At 35.8% G+C, this 19,302-nt stretch overlaps 1 protein-coding gene and 1 long non-coding RNA gene across 3 annotated transcripts; one reads left to right on the plus strand and one right to left on the minus strand.

The window, feature by feature from the left end:
* Positions 1-591: 591 nt before the first annotated feature.
* On the plus strand, positions 592-18,820 carry LOC124308986 (uncharacterized). The gene is made up of 4 exons (XR_006909156.1): positions 592-601; positions 14,011-14,022; positions 15,968-15,969; positions 18,659-18,820. It is a non-coding gene; the product is annotated as an uncharacterized LOC124308986 (long non-coding RNA).
* On the minus strand, positions 1,802-8,145 carry LOC124308980 (polyglutamine-binding protein 1). 2 transcript variants are annotated; one of them, XM_046772183.1, is made up of 6 exons: positions 7,955-8,145; positions 7,725-7,834; positions 4,287-4,462; positions 3,508-3,688; positions 2,247-2,404; positions 1,802-2,113 (listed from the first exon to the last, which is right to left on the minus strand). In XM_046772183.1, the coding sequence occupies exons 1-6, from the start codon at positions 8,022-8,024 to the stop codon at positions 1,921-1,923; spliced, it is 888 nt and encodes a 295-aa protein (XP_046628139.1). In that variant the 5' UTR covers positions 8,025-8,145; the 3' UTR covers positions 1,802-1,920. The 2 variants fall into 2 exon arrangements, with proteins under 2 accessions (XP_046628139.1, XP_046628138.1); XM_046772182.1 differs by lacking the exons at positions 7,725-7,834; positions 7,955-8,145 and adding exons at positions 4,554-4,660; positions 4,765-5,031.
* Positions 18,821-19,302: the final 482 nt, after the last annotated feature.

The raw sequence follows: 19,302 nt of genomic DNA on the forward strand, positions 1-19,302 counted from the left end.
AATAATAAGTACCATTGGTAAATTGAAAAATAAAGCTAGGGGCGTTGATAATATTCATGCCAATATTATAAAGACATACGGCAAGTATACTAATTTCATAAGGCGTTAGTTTGCGTGTGTAATCTAAGTATTTCTACTGAGATATGTAGTTCCTGTTTTTAAGGCTGTTGATAAACATTCCTGTGGCATTCTTATTTTACTATATTTATTACTTGCATCTAATTTTGCCAAAATTTTCGAGAAGCTGTTGTATATTAGAATCACAAGTTTCCTATATAAATATAAAATCCTTTCAAATTTGCAGTTTAGTTTTAGGAAGGGATTTGCAGCAAAAGATGCAAAAGCTAAATATGCTAAAAAATAGCTAATGTAACTGAAATTAGTTACGAAAATTTAGACCAAAGTAAACCAACTGCAGCAGTGTTTTTAGATTTAACTAAAGCTTTTGAACATGGTGAATCATGGAAAACTCATTGTAAAGCTTGAATTGTTTAGCATAAGAGGTCTATCACTAAAAGTATTTACCAGTTATTTGCAAAATGGAAGGCAATTAGTTAAATTCAATAGTATGAAACATACATTTTTGAAAATCTAAACAGGGGTAGGACAAGGGATAGTTTTGGGACCACTATTATTTATATTAGTGACATATATATTTTGAGGAAAGTATTGAGAAATGTTTTATTTTTTAATACGCCGGTAATACTGTGATTATATGCTCAGATATTACATCAACTGGCTTTATCACAATAGACTATCCTTGAATGTGAGCAAGACAGTTTGTGCTACTTTTGGCTGTTGCAAAGATAGCATACCAGTCAATTTTGAATCAGAAATTGATGGTGGAAAAATGTAGCAGCTCTCTTCAACTAAATTTTTAGGTGTTTGCATTGACTGCCATCTGAGATGGAATTTAGAGATTATAAAGAAAGTAAACTACACTAAATACCTTCTATACGTATTTTCAAGAACTGGCAAACTGATAGCACCTAACAATTTCAAAATGATTGTGTATGGAATATATTTTATTGTTAGTGTTGTTCCTTATGGGATATTAGCTTGGGGATCAGCCAATAAAACAATAATGAGCCTAATCGAAAGTGTACACAACAGCATTCTCAGGTTGATGCATGGTTTACTGGCAGGGAAAAAACATCTAGAACTTTACAAGATATACATGCTTGATGCTATCTCCCATAATTATCAAAACCATAGTCAAGAACACTCAGACAACACTGCAATCACTAAAAATAAAATGCTCAGATTACCCAGAGTAAAAAAAAATTGGAAGAAGTCATGAGTATATTGCCAGACTAAATTTCAACAATTACGAAAAATTTATGAAAAACATAAAACCAAGAGGTATAAAACAATTATCCAGAATTATTTCAGGAATACTGGTGTGTAATAATAATGCCTTTCACAGATTTACTAAATAATTTTTATAGTGATTTCGTTATATTTTCGGATTAAGTTATTTTTAAGTTGAATTTTTATTTTTTAGTGATCAGTCTATGTACAGACGCAGAGAATCTCTACAAAATACAGCACTGTGTATCGTATTATTACAATGTAACTTGGTTAATAATAATAATAATAATAATAAGAAAAAAGTAATGTGTCAATTAAATTCAATCGAAATTTTTTGTGATAATGTATACTATTTGTACAGTCGATATTTTACCAGACGCTTGGCGAAAAGTTACTTATCGGTGAGTGGCAAACTTTTTTTTCTTACATAATTTCATTACGATGAATTTTTTTATGAACCAGGAGGTGTTTAGATTAATAACAAGCAAAATCACACTGAAAATTAATCAATTTATTAATTATTTTGAAAATTCGACAATTCTTCATCATTATTTACGTTTTGCAGTAAAATTGCAAATTAGAGGTACAACAGATGTCGAGATATTCTTTTCACTCCGATTTTTCCGGAAAAAAAACTTTCGGTTTATTCAAGCTTTCTGACTCTAGTTTGGTGACTTTATTGGAACGAAGCACTGCGCCTGGACTTGGATATGGCCGCATTTGATAAAGTGGTCCTGACGCCGTTGTATCTGCTCCTGTTTTAGCTTCATTGTGTCTGGCCAATCCATCTGACCATTTTCCTCTGCAAAAATAGCATGTTTGAAAATGATCACGTATCAAATCCACACACAGCAGATGCCAATGATTTGAATGCCTTGAAAAAATTATAATAATATAAAGATATTTAATTAGAATAAAGATAATTATATAACGACCTTGGGATATCACTGTAAGATGCTGGATCCATGGGATCTAAAGATCGATCCTTCTTCTCTTTAGCGCTTTCATGTCTCTGAACACGTCGGTTGTCAAAACCCATGTATCTGTCTATAATTTCAAGTTTTTGTTCCCGTTTTGCTTCTGCTTCATCTATCTGTAAATCATGGTTGCATTAAATTAAGTATATATATCATACGTTTATCAATACTGTGCAGTAGCAGTCAAATTTCAATTTTTGATTTTCAAGAACAACTTGTCTACTGATTCTTCTCGATCTAGAGGCTGGCAGCTGGTAATGTCTCTTGAAAAACTGAAGTCATGATTTATTCATTTGCAAAATTGAATAGAAACTGATTCACAAGATTTACTGCATGTTCATTATAGCTGAAAAGAGTTCTTACCGTTACTTTCAAGTACTTCTACATGATCAATATTTATAGTTTTTGTAATGAATGGACGTTTTTTCCTAGACATGATACTTTAAACGTCAACTTTTCGATAAAATGGAATTTCCAATTGGAAGCTTTCACCTTGCGTTGATTAGTTTTCGTACGGGCTTCTTACTAATTTTTTCAAATGCACAGAATATGCCATCTATTAAATTGGACTCATTATGCTTGAGTCTTTGTTACGGTGAGCAAAAGTGTTTTTTTTTCTTTGTATCCTTATCATATCACAAAAAATATTGTAGTTTATAATTTGTCAAAATTCCCATGCGTTTATACAATTCTCATTAATTATCATGATGAGCTGTATATTATAAAATTTATGAGGGATATGTGTTCACTATTACAATTACTTATAATTGCACGTCAAACTTCAATACTTATCACCAGTAAAAGAGTATCAAAACTTTTGGTATGAACATCGCCGACTCGTTAATTACAGTATAAAATCAAAATACAAATAATATACAGCTCAAATGAAGTTTGGTAGAATATTGTAGGATTGCATAGAAAAAGTGACTTGTTACCAGCGCTACGGTCTAGGATTGACCCTATAATACGATTTTGTTTTTATGGGAATGAAATTGAGTCGCATAATAAACTTGAATCTATAATCCTAAATATTTGCGATTTTTCGACTCATATTAACATACACAAAATGTGCAGTTAATTTTCAGCATAAACAAAATAATGCACAGATTGAGGGTTAAGAATTTTAAACTTGATATTGCTTTCGAAGATTGAAATAAGATACGTTTCATTGATTGCATCAATTGATTCTTTTCTTTTAGGTATTTCAGGATATGCACACCTCCATGGGCTCTTGGTCACTGGTGCTTTCGTCACTGGACAAGTTATCATCTTGATCAGCTGCTTTTAAGTGCAATTCCTCACGTAATTGTGAGGCTGGCTGTGATATCTGGCACTTAGGATGTCCTGGTGGATACCATGACACCAAATCTGATGACCACTCCCAGTAATAGTGTTGTCCACTGGTGGGAATGATTGAAAGTACATGAATTATTGAAAATGTAATTAATTGATGAAACAAGCATGGATGGAGGAAGGTCTCAATTGACTATTGTATTTCCAAGAACCACGAGAACTATTTAAAAAGGCTGTAGTTATTCCTTAGTAAGTTGTCCATAAGTATTCTGTAGGAATGCTCATGGTTTTTTTCTGAATTTTAGCAGCTTTCCTAGAACAAATGTGGTTTTATTTCTAACATTTCCAAAGCAAATGTCATTTACTGAAGCACAGCGCTTGAGCATTTGATATTTTTTAAAGCTTTTATAGAAAGACGCACACTCACCATTTGCAAGCCAATGCAATGTGCATTTGAATCTATAAAAAATTCTGCAACATTTGGGTAAATCTTTGAAAAACAAACCTAATCTAGTTCTGGCGCTTTTTCATTGAGTTGATCACCGGGGAGATGGCCTAAATCGACTTGGACCTTGATTATATCGATGCCTTCAAATGTAGCAATCGAAGTGGCAAATCGGAAGGTACAATGTTGGTATTCGGCATTTGATGAAAGAAAAAAAGAAAAAATGTGAATGACGAAAAAAACGAGAGGTTGATACTTACGATCCTGGATCGAATACAGCTTTCCAAGTATCAGGTAATGGATACTTTAGTAACAATCTTATTTGTCGTTTAATGTACTTTTCTGTAGGCTGCAGTCGTCCTGATCCCCATAATTCTTTGCATTTACTGTTGCATTCGTGATAGATGTTGTACTTGTTTGGGCAGCTGCTATAGCCCTATAAAACAACAATCTTATTCTACATTAACGGATATTGTCTACTCGTAAAAATATTGTTAGTCAATCACTTTTGTTATTGTTATCTTTACCAGGCCCAGTCTTAGGTGGGGGCCACGTGCATCCTTGAACAAGTGACAACGATTGAAGGGGAGGGCAGTGTCCCAAGCCACTACTCGAGTTTTGGAATTAATCTTTGCTGCATAGATAAATATTGAGTAAAAAAAATTCAAATATTCTAATATTCTACATATGTAAGATTTTGCTTCGAGCAGACCATTTTTCTGAACAAACTATATCCACCTTTATGGTTCAGCAGGTATTTTGTACAAGTTGTTGATGTAAGTCTCTGAATCAAACTCAAGGCCACTTTTCGATTCAGTTGACTGTCTAGCAGAGAAAACAGATACTGTTTTGGCGTACAGTCTATTTCTTTGCGGCTCATATCTCAGTTGTTTATGGCGTAAACTTCAATTGTTTAAAGTGGTTCTAGTTGCTAATTTCACACACTTTTTAGCCGGTATACTCACGTCTCTACTCATCCTCAATTTTGTAACAAAAAAACGCTGTCCAGGTTATATTTTCGTTTTAATGTGTTTTGGTTTTTCTGAAAAAATTTATTATCAATACTAAAAAGACTCAAAATATGCACAATATATAGCCCAAGTGGAAAAGTGGAATCATTTATTGCTCAGTAGCTATTATCGGAAGCAAAAAATATTGAGACAGACATGTTAATGTAAAATTGAAAAAAAATTTTTTACTACAACGAATTTCAGATCAAGAAAGTTCTTGTGAAATGGAACTCCAACTTAAGGGAGCTTTCCAGTGTGAAATTTTCAAAAAATCGATTTTTTTTTTTTTGCTTTATCGAATAGTATACACTCTTCCGAATATTCCCTGAAATTTTCATGCCGAAATTCAGATTATTTCGGTTACTGTACAGCATTTTTTGGAAGAAGGCAACGGAGCGCTACAGCTGCCGCGTCGGCCGTCTGCCCGTGCGACTGTTATTTCTGTTGTCTCGTTCCTACCTGCACGTACATGAACTTGGCTCGCCAATTGTCGAAAATGTGAATTCGGACTATTGCATAATTTGCCGTTAATTAGCCGTAAATTAGTCGCGCGACTTATTTTTTTGTCGCACTCAATTTTCAAAAAAAAAGCGGATGGCGTGCTAAATTCTTGAAAATCAATCAATCACTGTGTGTGGCAACTAGCCACAAAGCACGTATTCTGCGGCAAGCAGATAGTAGAAATCGCTACGCAGTGTGCTGTGTGCACCTTCAATGAAGGTTACGACCCAATTTTAAAAATTTTGAAGACGATGGGATGCACGATAGGGCCGAGCGCCGCAGATTTCGCCGCTAAGTACAAGAATGCGCGCATCATCCAAGCAAACCGCCGGGCGTCCCTGGATAGCAAAGAGGCGAGGACAGCTCGTCGGACTGAACAATCCATTGAGCACGATCTTTTCGAAGAAGCAGAAGGGATATTGTATGGACCTGGCATCGCTGATTGACCGTAAGTAAACGATTTACCTAAAATTTCCTCACTTGAAACTTTGAACGCGTTTTTCTCGAAACAGCATTTTTCAAAACGGTGTCCAACTTGGAGGGCAGAGTTTTAAAGCTATCGAGTTGAATTTTTTACACAATATTCTTAACGTCATTGTTTATCGTGCTATGGAAGCTTTTTTTTTTTTTTTGACATCTTCCTATTTTTTTGTAAAAAAAACTGCCAAAAAAAATGCTAAAATCGATACTTTTTGTTCAAACCGGCGCCATTTTTGCAAAAAAAAAAAAAAAGAAAAAAGCCTCCATAGCACGAAAGCCAATTATATACCGATCAATAATCTTTTTGTGTTTTTTGTTTCAGATCAAAATTGTGACCCCCAACGTGGACACCACATCCAAGTGCATTTTCTGCAACAATTGTTTCCACATTTTTATAGATATTAATTAATAAATAAATCGATCTTTAAAAAATTGTTTTGTATTCTTCAATACCCAATTAATATACAAAAAAAAAACCAGACCGATTAGATTATTTTTTCTTTAAAAAAAAAAATCGCGAAAAACAACGATTTTTCGGGCTGTCACACTGGAAAGCTCCCTTAAATAGCGTTTTTAAGTACTACACCGAGATTGAGTAGAAATATGAGTATAATGGTTTAAACTTTTTAAATCGACCTTTTATTAGACGTGAAATGTATAAATAAATTCAATGAATTTTCTATGTGGAGCCCGTAACCTGACTGCTTTTTGATATATCGAACGGCCCCACCAGCACAGTAAAGTCAAATGCAAAAAATTTGGCACGAAGGTTTGAAAATATTTTCCTACGTAATTTGATCTCCTGGATACAGGGAAAATCGATAAAAGAATCCTGGTGGTACCCTTGACCTTCATAACTGCCATTTCAAGGTCAAATTTTTTTTGCTGTTATTTTGGCCTCAAAGCAGGTAAACCCAAACCAAAAATAAACCCTTTTGGGCCAAAATAGTAAAAAAAAAGAACTGACATTGAAATAGCAATTTTCAAGGTCAAGTATGCTTCCAGGAATTTTGATATTACTTTTTCCCATATTCAACACATAATATATATTCCCTGAAAGAACATCAAATATTATGAGTCCCGTGGTTGGCCCATATATCGACCACTCCGACCATTAAAAGGTTAATTAATCTTCTCTTATTGAACAACTGGGATATGAGCCGCAGAAGAAAACACTGCGCTTGAAAACAACACTCCATTTACCATTGATAGGTAGCCAAACAAATTGTATAGTAGCCTTTGTTTTGATTCAGAGACTTACATCCATTCGTAGCATAAAATTGATAATCGAAATCAAATTGGTATTGATCATTCAAAGAATTGTTGCGTTTGATATGAACTACTATATGTTTACCTTAATAGGAATGGTTCTATGCTATTTTGCACATAACTGAAATACCCAGATAGCAAAGTTCCATTTTTTGTGAGGAAAGGGTATCCGTTCCTGCTTGATCGAATACCAGCCTTTGTTCTTGATGAATAATATTGCAAGAGATCAAGTATCATTACATGCTTTTAGAAATTGAGATTGATAGTAATTGGACAGCATCATGCTGACTCAAGCCAATATATTTGTGCTATAAAAAATTTCTCCTTTGAACTGGTGTGCCCAAGGTGCTTTGAATACAAGCACAACGTATAACTATCGCTTCTTGCACAGGAACACAGTGCTATCTGGGTATCCTCATAGTTGGCTCTGATCTTTACCATAAACTTTTGAGATATATCTATTTGATTAATATCATCCTTTGCGTTGTCGTAGTCCTCGGCAATGATCTCCTCGTGAATCTTCTTCTTCGGATCCTTTTTTACAGATTCTGCAAAATTTTATTTCTTCACATTTGTTCCAAAAGTTTACATGGAAGTTATAGCTTAAGCTAGGTTAAGTTCGGTGAAGTTGGATAAGGTTACGATGACTGAAGATTTTTGACGCTTACCATTTTTTTCACTTCCAGAAATAAGACCTCGCTTAGCAAGACGAGCCGCCAAGGCAGCTGGAAGCGGCATTTAAGCTGATTACTGTTTAAACATCGGTATTTCTTGGAATAAATTTGACAATTGGACGGCACGGACCACTGATCTCTACTAATCTCTACTGCATGGAGACTACAGTAAAGGAGTGGACACAGCATAAGAGAATAAGTAGTAACGGCGTCCTCAAAAACCCGTCCTTCAATTAGTTCTCCGCTCTGCCACTAGCATCGCAGAGGTCGAAAAGATCGTAAATATTGGGTATGTTCCGATATACCAGTGGCGAGCACTGTTCAGTGCTCTTACTGGGGAGAAATTCGTTCCGTTATTGGGAAATCATCCACTCAGATACGCTACCTGACGGATCAAATATAAACTACTCTATGCAGGTCAAGCTTAAACTGCTGATATCAAATATAATATGTGAGAAAAGTAGTTTAAAAGTGTTAAACTTTTTTTTAAATATTAAGTAATCAATTATTATCTATAAGCTTAGTTATTACTTAAAAACATCTTAAATTTCAATATTTGATCAAAAAATTTAATCATGGAGTTTCCACCACGAGAAAATAAAAATAAAACTTTCTGCTGCGTGTATGGGTGTAATAGCAAGTCTAGTAAGAACAATACAGTTCGATTTTACACTTTTCCTTCGGCAAATTCTAGTTTTGTAGTAATCAAAAATAAATTTGGTGAAGATGAAGTAATTGATCGTCGATTAGCTTGGATAAAAGCATTGAAAATTGGGAATGAGGTTACACAGTCAAAAAAAGTGTTTTTATTACATTTCACCAAAAATGACTTCATACCAACATGTAAGTAATTACCTATAGAATTTCATTTCATAATTATTTGTTTATCATCAATATGAAATGAAATTTTTTGTCGTGTAATATTTGTCAGAAAAAATAAAAAACAATAAACATTAAATTTTATTTTTCATTGCAGCCAATGTTGCGATATTGCACCCACAATTTCATGCGGTGGATCTTTTAAACGAGAAGTTTGGAGACAGAATGCAATTATTTTATACTCATTATCACAACTAGTATCTGATTGCTGTAGGCCACATTTCATTAGATGTCCCGCATCAAGTATATCTTCACCACCAATAAAATTTTTATGACTAGGCTGAGTATTTGCAAACTCACAAATTTCTTGTATTGAAATTTTCATATTTTATTGAATTTTTTTTGAAAATTCGAGTTTAATAACTGTAGATAAATACACGCTTTCACATAAGAACACGAAAGCTGATTTAAAAATGCGTTTTAGAATAGTTACTGCTTCTGCCGCAAGGAGAAGCCACGCCCCCGGCAGATTTCCCAATAGACGGACAGTATACAGTCGCAGTATCCTAGGGAAATATATGACGTCATAAATCGTCGCCATTTTTCTACTGTGAACACTGGTGCTTTCGAGGTAAGGTGCTCTCAGTGCTTTGATCACGTGATCAACAGCGTTCAGAAATTTAACAGCTTCCACTATTGATAATTATTATTATTGAATATTGTCATTTAAAAATACCGGCCGTTAAAAACAAAAATGGAAAATTTGAATAAATTGTGTTTATTGCAATGTGAAACAAATATTATGTATGAAATGAAAGTAACGCCAAAAAATGTCGATCACAGTATACTGTACTGCGTTCCGTTTTAAGCAGTAACCAGTATAGCTAACTATGAAGGAACGGCTTCGCAGTATACTAAATTGACGACACAACTTACAGTGCTCGCAGTGTATATCGGAACATACCCATTGTGACGCCGAACGGTACCTGGTGGAAATTTCCAGATGTTCGACACTGGAATCGGACACACAGCTACAGCTAGACTCACATCAGTAGTTTGGGTCATAAATTACCGATAAAGTATTGAAATACACCGGACAACGGACATTCTGTCGCTCTAATCGAATGAACTGAGGAAGGAGTAATTGTTGGATGAAAGATTTAATTAATTGGCTTACCTTTTGAGAATAATCTGGATATGGTGACTTGCAGCGTAGATTGGTGAGAGGATTTAACGGAATGACTGATTTTAATATATTTGGATACTTTGATTAACTTGAATTTATGTTATAAGTTCAATATTTCGAGTCACAAACAACGGAGTTACTCAATGTAAGATATTTAATTAATATGACAAAGTGGAGCTGAAAGCTCGCTGGATTTTTGGGCAGAGTAACGTTGTAGGAAAAGTTTAAATGCAAAAGGCAAAAGGATTTTACCGCGTGACTGTACCGGAACAAGCTGACGAATCTGGTGGTAGAAACCAAGAGGACGATCCGATGATCGGTCGCCGTTTCTATAGGTGTCGATCGTTACGCAGAACGATCCCCTTCTTTAGATTTTGTCAACTTTTTCGCACCTTCCCCCTTTTTCTAGGAATTAGAATTAGGGCACGACATCTTCGCCGCATGCACGCCTGTGATCTTAGTTTTTTAACTATTACTATATTGCAAGCTTTTACATATGGTATAACGCTGCGCTGGTGCAGTGGTGTAGGTGCAGGGCCGTTGCTCTGTAATTTTCCATTCTGCGTGGGCTTTGGTGTTGGGGCAGCAAGCCCCCCTTGGCCCCTCGGGTATCGTGCTTCTTCCTCCCTGTGGGCGTTAGGACCCGGGCCGATCTTAGCAGTTATTTCCTAATATGGTAATCACTGTGCGCATGCGCTAGTGGTGACCCATATTTCGTGGTGTACGTTAATGCCGTCTAGTCATAGTTTACTTCTTAAATATTCTTACTATCCTGTTCGTTACAAAGTTTATATATTAAGATTGTCATATAGGTTACTTGTCGTTTTGTTAGTTCTATAGCGTGTAAATATATGAAATTGCATATGTATTATAATTGATTACTGTCGTTATTCACCTGGAGTACAATAGCGATTGTTTATGAGACATAGTTGCTATTTGCTTAACATTATTAGGATCGCGCTGCTGCGAATATTCTTAGGTGTTTGCGTTATAACTATCTTAACAGATTTAGGGTATTTAACAATTTGATAATTCGTAGTTTTTAGAGCAGGTTTACATGTATGCTTTCGTATATAATTCTCTTCTGTAATTGTTAATTCTTATATTGATATAAATCGGCTTGGAAGCTTCTAGAACGTTTTCTTTATACTTGTTGGTTGCCTGTCATTGGGCGTTGCCACGTATGCATCTTTGGGTTTAGTGCGAGTTGATTTACCTTTGATCGTTTCGTCGGTAAGTTTCCTAATGTATTCTCTAGGTGAAGCTCTGTATGGCTCCACATTGGAGATCTGCATTGCCTTCAAAACGTTGCGCGTGTTGCCTACAATACGGTATTACGGAGGAAGGTATAGTTCATGCTGGATAATTAGTATTCACGGTTTTGACGGTTTTGGAGTCTCTGGTTTTATGGGTTATTGCAGCAGTGCTATCTTTACATTATGTTGGTTATACATTTATCTATGGTTTTACAGTCTTCTATACTCCAGGCTATATGGTAAAGCATAGGTTGCTTATAGTATAGCTCTCAGCTCCGAATGCACAAATGGCATTGTCGAGTGCTATATAATAATTGGATATAATCGTGTTAGTTAATTATGGTGTTAATATGATAGTGATATATAATAACGTATAATAATATTATAGCTCTTTGTGGTGTGAAGATCTCGTAACATGGTTTTTAAGCTTTGGTTAGTGAATGTCATAGGGAGCTTCCCAGCAAGGAGACACAGTGTGACACTGTGTTACACGGTCGAACACTGTGCCTTGGTGCTTGTTGGAACGCTTTGAGGTTCTTAATTCAGTCACTAGAGTCCGCTCATGCGTTATACGCAAAATTTACGAACATTGAGCGCTCCAGGAAAAAAAAAGCATTTGTGAAACGCGTGTAGATTATCATTGCATTTAATAAATAAATATACACAATACCATGCGTCGCAAATAAAATCTAATAGAGATTTTGCAATTGTTCCTAACCACGCGGCGTAGATCGAGGTTAGGTGGTAAAGAGAACTCGGGTGGCGGTACTTTTTATTTTTATGCGACCGGTAAAACAGCGCGGTTCTTTATTGACACCATGCTTTTTAGGAGACGTATACATAAATACATATAGATAATGCAGAATATAGAAACTCTAAAGGGACGTACAATACATTTAACGAGACGCACACATTCACGGCGGTGCGCTCGGGACAGACTCACTCGGCCCCAACCCCAGTCGTGCGGCTAGGCCGCGCTTTTCGCGTCTCATTAATGGGTGGGGGTTGTGCGGTCCGGTAATCACGCCGTATTTCTCAGATTCTTAACAAATCTCTAACTAAAAAATTGGCAGCAATGAATCCAACACAGTGTAACATCCGACCGGAACGTCCGTATGTTTTATCGACTATTATTACTGCATATTACTTTTATGAACTAACCAAACTCGAAGTACGAGAATCTTGTAACTATAGGGAATTAAAACAACTGTCTAATTATTTGGAATATCCGTAGATGGAAATAACTATGACATTCACTAACCAAAGCTTAAAAACCATGTTACGAGATCTTCGCACTACAAAGAGCTATAATATTATTATACGTTATTATATATCACTATCATATTAACACTATAATTAACTAACACGATTATATCCAATTATTATATAACACTCGACAATGCCATTTGTGCATTCGCATTTGAGAGCTATACTGTAAGCAACTTACGCTATACTATATAGCCTGGTTTATAGAAGACTGTAAAACCATAGATAAATGTGTAACCAATATAATGTAAAGATAGCACTGCTGCAATAATCCATAAAACCAGAGAGTGCAAGACCTTCAAAACCGTAAATACTAATTATCCAGCATGAATCATACTCTTCTCCGTAACACCGTATTGTAGGCAACACGCGCAACGTTTTGAAGGCAATGCAGATCTCCAATGTGGAGCCATACAGAGCTCCATCTAGAGAACACATAAGGAAACTTACCGACGAAACGATTGAAGGTAAATCAACTCGCAATAAACTCAAAGATGCATACGTGGCAACGCCCAATGACAGGCAACCAATAAATATAAAGAAACCCTTCTAGAATCTTCCAAGCCGATTTATATCAATATAAGAATTAATAATTACAGAAGAGATATACAAAAGCACTCATGTAAACCTGCTCTAAAACCATGGATTATCAAATTGTTAAATACCCTAAATCTGTTAAGATAATTATAATACAAACACCTAAGAATATTTGAAGCAGCGCGATTCTAATAATGTTAAGCAAATAGCAACTATGTCTCCTAAACAATCGCTATTCTACTCCAGGTGAATAACGACAGTAATCAATTATAATACATATGCAATTTTATATAGATACACGCTATAAAACTAACAAACGACGAGTAACCAATATGACATATAGACTTTGTAACGAACAGGATAGTAAGAATATTAAGGAGTAAACAGGAACTAGAATTCAGCGCATCGTGAGCCCGAAAATGCACACGGTACTAACATAAAACATGAGTCACCACTAGCGCATACGCACTGCGATTACCATATTAGGAAATAGCTGCTGAAAGTACGCCACGAGGGGAAGAAGCACAGTAGCCGAGGGGCCAAGGGGGGGCTTGCGCCCCAACAACAAAGCTCACGCAGAATGGAAAATTACAGAATAACGACCCCGCACCTACACCACCGCACCAACGCAGCGTTATACCATATGTAAAAGCTTGCAATATAGTAATAGTTAAAGAACTAAGATCACAGGCGTGCATGCGGCGAAGATGTCGTGCCCTAATTGGAATTCCTAGAAAAAGGGGGAGGTGCGCAAAAGGTGACAAAATCTAAAGAAGGGGATCGTTCTGCGCAACGATCGACCCCTATAAAAACGGCGACCGATCATCAAATCGTCCTCTTGGTTTCTACCACCAGATTCGTCATCTTGTTCCGGTACAGTCTCGCGGTAAAATCCTTTTGCCTTTTGCATTTAAACTTTTCCTACAACGTTACTCTGCCCAAAAGTCCAGCGAGCTTTCAGCTCCATATTTTCATATTAATTTAAGATCTTACACCAAGTAACTCCGTTTTTGTGACTTGAAATATTGAACTTATAAAATAAATCCAAGTTAATCAAAGTATCCAAATATATTAGAATCAGTTATTCCGTTAAATCCTCTCACCAATCTACGCTGCAAGTCATCATATCCAGAGTATTCTCAAGAGGTAAGCTAATTAATTAAATCTTTTATCCAATAATTACTCCTTCGATTAGAGCGACAGAATGCCCGTTGTCCGGTGTATTTCAATACTTTATCGGTAATTGGTGACCCAAACTACTGATGTGAGTCTAACTGTAGCTGTGTGAATGATTCCGGTGTCTAACATCTGAAAATTTCCACCAGGTACCGTTCCAACGTCACATATAAAATTTTTCATGGTGCATCGGCCGGGAAAACCAAACGTTATAATCGCAAAAAACTTTTTGTGACGCGAGTAGCGACCGACGGACGGCGGAAGCTTTGCGCACTACCGACACGAACTGAAAATCATCCTAATCTCGCTCGATTTGATAAAATAACTCAACAAACCTGAATTTTAATACCCGTTAACTCGCCAAAATTCTAAAAATCAATGAGTCAGTCAAGAATTTTTCCATCCGCTCTGGAAATTTTCCATTCGAATATTTCTTCAATATCGCAACCACTGGGATCTTGTATCACTGAGATCCCTCGTTTTCATCGAAATACTCTGTCGAACCAAGATTTCAACCTTCAATCGAAACCTCTGACAAATACCCGTTGTTCTCATAACGGATGCTTCCAAAATCGAACGAAATAAACGGAGGAAAACGCGGAACCGTAGCGAAGCTTTGGGAACAATATACTCAGCCGATTATATTAAGCGATCCGCACGAAATTCCGGACTCTGTAAAGGAGCCTTATCTCAATAAACCGCAGAATTCTAACCATACCATCGGAACTTTTGAAGATATTTGCTATCACACGGGAGATACAGAAGAGCGAATAAAAGAAAGAAATAAGCTGTTCGAGCCCCCAACGCGACCCAGAACGATAAGCGAAGAAGACGCAAAGATTAGGAAAAAGGCAAAAATTATTTCTGAATACCTCCCGTTCAAACTTTCAACGATTTCTACCTCCTTTTTCTCCGACACGGGATCTAAAAATTAAAATAAACCTTATTAACAAAAGATTGTGCAATCCCAACATTAAATGGGAAAGGAAGACCCTCCTACCGATAAAAAACGCCCAGCCGTAGTACATACTCCGCCTTCAGATCGACGATTCAGATCACAAGTTAGTACGCAGGGCGACCAATTATTTGAAGGACAATTAGAAAATTTAGAGGAGACGAACGCGTCGGGAAACTCAAGTCTAACTCCCGAACAGTCACAAATCTCCAACCAAAATTCTAATCCAGCGAATAAAAATTCTCCGGAGAACTCGAGAAAAACAGAAAAATCCACTCAAATACTTATTCAAACGCCTAATTCGGAAAACCAATCCCAAACACATATTAAGGTGCCGCTGACCTGGCATGTCCTATATATATTTCGTGACGTCAGAAGCGGGGAAATCGCCCGCACAAATCCTGATAAAACGGGGGTATGAATCTGACTGGGAAAATTTTTAAAAGATAGCTTGAATAAAATTGTACGTCTGTATCTCAGTCACTACTATCGAAGATCATTGATAACGTCTAATAAAAATAATGATGAACTCAATAAAATCACGTCGCGTCAAACATGGCCGATCGGGCTAGCGACTTGTTGAATATTCACCGTTTGTACGATATCAGAATTTCTTTCACTTTTGCCAGGGAGATACCGACGTACAAAAACACACACGTAATCCGGGAAAACCTATAGCACCAGTCAATTTGCTGTAAATATGGCACGATTTGTGCGGGCGATTTTCAGGTGACAGGAGCCCGTTCTGATGCACGAGAAGTCTGTAATTTAGTTCAACGTTGAACCTCCAGAAGCGCTGTAGTCGACCGAAGCGGTACCAGATGATAAAACGACATGGTAATACGCACACGTCCTATGTTTCTGCTAAAGCAACAATCTGCAGTGCCGACGAGATCATGGGCTTTTAGGTGGATACGAAAAAATGTACAACTCACTCAGAATAACCGTTAGATTTCGAAATTCGTGCATATTATAAGGCATCGTTGGGAAATGGTAATATCAGTTCACAATCGCGGTAACTATTCGTAATCACACGTAGCCCGACTATACGTGAACGGGGCATTCCATGCGAAACCGACCAACCCGTGACCTCGACCAATTTTTATTCTATTGAAAATTTTACACTTGTACCTGCCAAAAGCAGTCTTTCTGAAATATTTTAGATGTTTATCTCAACCCATCCAAACACCATAAATTTATCAAAATATCGCACAATTTTTTTTTAAATGCTGATGGCTTTTCCAAAACCCGATATTAAAATAACATACTGTTTCTTTTCTCGTTTTGAGTCGTAGTTCCGCAAAGAAAATTATTCTTTTTTATTTTATTGAAGGGTTTTGGGGCATTCTACATCGAGTACGCACCACTTAAATCTACCTTTTTTCATCGATTTGATAGAAAATCATTAACAAAAACGAAAATACCTATCCTTTAATTCCTGTTCGTCGAAAAGGCAGATGTAAATGGCGAATAATTGACATAGAATGCCCCATATACGCTCCGGATATCCTCATCTAATAGTAGCATCAATGTCCGCAAAATTGTCATACTTACAGATTATTGACCGAAAGATTAGATGCGGCAGTAAAATAAATACCGAAATTGCAGGAAACACGCAAGTATAGGCGTGAGGGTTTAGGGTTGAGATAAAAAATTATACTCTTGAACAGACCATTATTTATTTATTTATAGCAAATTTGGGGGGGGGGGGAGCCGGTTGATAATCGTCCGAGCCTGTTTTAAAGATTACCCTAATACATACGTGAAATTGTTTCTGAACCGGATGTGTTTAACAATACTAGAAATACATCCCGCAAAAAATCTATGTCATTGTACATACATACAATTACTGCATACAACGGTTCAAGATTCGTGGCAAATATTTTACAGGGCCGATCCTTGTTAAAATTCTGATGAAGAATTTGCTTGTCAATTTTTTCTGTTTTTAATTATGAACAAATAAGGATTTCATACTTTATTTGCTTCGTTTCATTTGTCAATTACGCCTAGTTCTGAATGATGCTACCAAAATTTTTTTTTACATTAGACGAACTACCTGAATGTTACTCATTTGGTGGAAATCGTTATAAAACTACATACCGTGACTTCTCGTAGATGGTATACGCTACGGATACGCTAGCGAGTTTTGGGTTGGTTTCTGCATCGTATACGACCTACGAAAAGTCGGGGTATGTGTTACTGTTGTACATCAAATCCGGCACAATCCTATAAGATTTCACAGAAATTTGGAACTCTCGAAGGAATCAACTTCTTCGGATTCCGAGTACTATCCCTCACACCCCACTGTCCCCACTATCCGAGCGACCGTCACTTCTGCCGCAGTGTTGGGCAAAATTGTAATAAAAAATTAACAATTACAAATCACTAAGGATAATTTTTAATGACATCGAATTCCATTGAAATTATTTTCAGTAATAATAATTGAATCGGAGTTCAGTGAAATTACTTTTGACAATTGTAATTGACTCAGAGTCCATCGAAATTATTTCCAGTAATTGTAATTGAATTGGATTTCATTAAAATTACATGGAGTAATTCGAATTTAATCAAAGTTTATCAAAATTACTTTCAGTGATTGGAATCTAATCAGAAATCATTTCAATTATCCTCAGTGATTGTAATTAAATCAGACATTATTAAAATTCTTTTGAGTAATTGTAAACCACACGATGTGGTCCAATTGAATTTTTTTCTCTAACGTTATTCCTGTGAAATAATAACAAATAGACAAATAAATTTACTCCGTTTTTGGAGTATTCAAATGGTGTGATCGGAACGAGTCTTTTACAGTCAATATGTGAATGGGCTATGGTTACCAAAGTTTTTTGGGTAGCTAATCGAGGATTTCACATTACTTTGAAAAATTAATTTGTTTAAATAATTTGCTTGACCAGCCAATGTGAATATGTAAGCTCCATGAAGTTCCCGATGTTTTCGGAATTTGAAATTATGTTGAGAATTCGACATTACGTTTCCAAAGGTAATTTGTTTAAGGGGGGGGTACACCATGCAAGCAAAAAAAAATACTGCAACTTTGCGATTTTTTTTTGAAAAAACAGATTTATTTATGAACATGCGGTCTTGAATACATTAATATATAAGTCTTTGAGAACTTTAAAAAAATTTTTTATTGTCGAAAAATTTCAAAATGGCGTCGTGACAGTTGGATCCCCAAAGCCGCTCGGAAAAATGGGGTGCGAGATTTGGTGGAGTCGTGGATAGTCCTAGAACACACAAATTACAAAAAATTAGTTGTATATTATGTTTTCTTGTCCACTACGTACCACTTTTTTGATATCTAGTCTGAAAAATTTTTTTTGACCGTTTGAAGTCGCAAAAACGTGGTCGAAAAATTGAAAAAAAAAAAAAATCGTCACTTAAACAATCATAAAAAATTTTTGAGACTAGATATCAAAAAAGTGGTACGTAGTGGATAAGAAAACATAATATACAACTAATTTTTTGTAATTTGTGTGTTCTAGGACTATCCACGACTCCACCAAATCTCGCACCCCATTTTTCCGAGCGGCTTTGGGGATCCAACTGTCACGACGCCATTTTGAAATTTTTCGACAATAAAAAAATTTTTTAAAGTTCTCAAAGACTTATATATTAATGTATTCAAGACCGCATGTTCATAAATAAATCCGTTTTTTCACAAAAAAATCGCAAAGTTGCAGTATTTTTTTTTGCTTGCATGGTGTACCCCCCCCCTTAAATAAATTATGAAAAACAATTGAAATTTGAAAAAAAAAAACATAATGATTTCCATTAATTGTAATGGATAACAGAAAAATTACAATTGTTCCAAGTAATTGTAATTAATAGCAAAAAAATTACAATTTTTTCAAGTAATTTTAATTGACAACAAAAAAATTACAATTATTTCGAGTAATTGTAGTTGATAATCATAAAATTACAATTGTTTATACTAACTGTAATTGGTAAATCAAAATTTATAATTATTTCCCGCAATTGTAATTAGTTACTAAATATTACAGTTATTCACAGTAATTGTAATTTACGGGTAATGAAATGACGAAAGTAATTTCTGCTGCCCAATTCTGCTTCTGCGTTTCCTCGCGTACCGTCCACATTCACTTTTCGCGGCGAACGAAGCAAACGC

The sequence above is a fragment of the Neodiprion virginianus genome, chromosome 7, assembly GCF_021901495.1.
Source record: "Neodiprion virginianus isolate iyNeoVirg1 chromosome 7, iyNeoVirg1.1, whole genome shotgun sequence".
NCBI classification, from domain to species: Eukaryota; Metazoa; Arthropoda; class Insecta; order Hymenoptera; family Diprionidae; genus Neodiprion; species Neodiprion virginianus.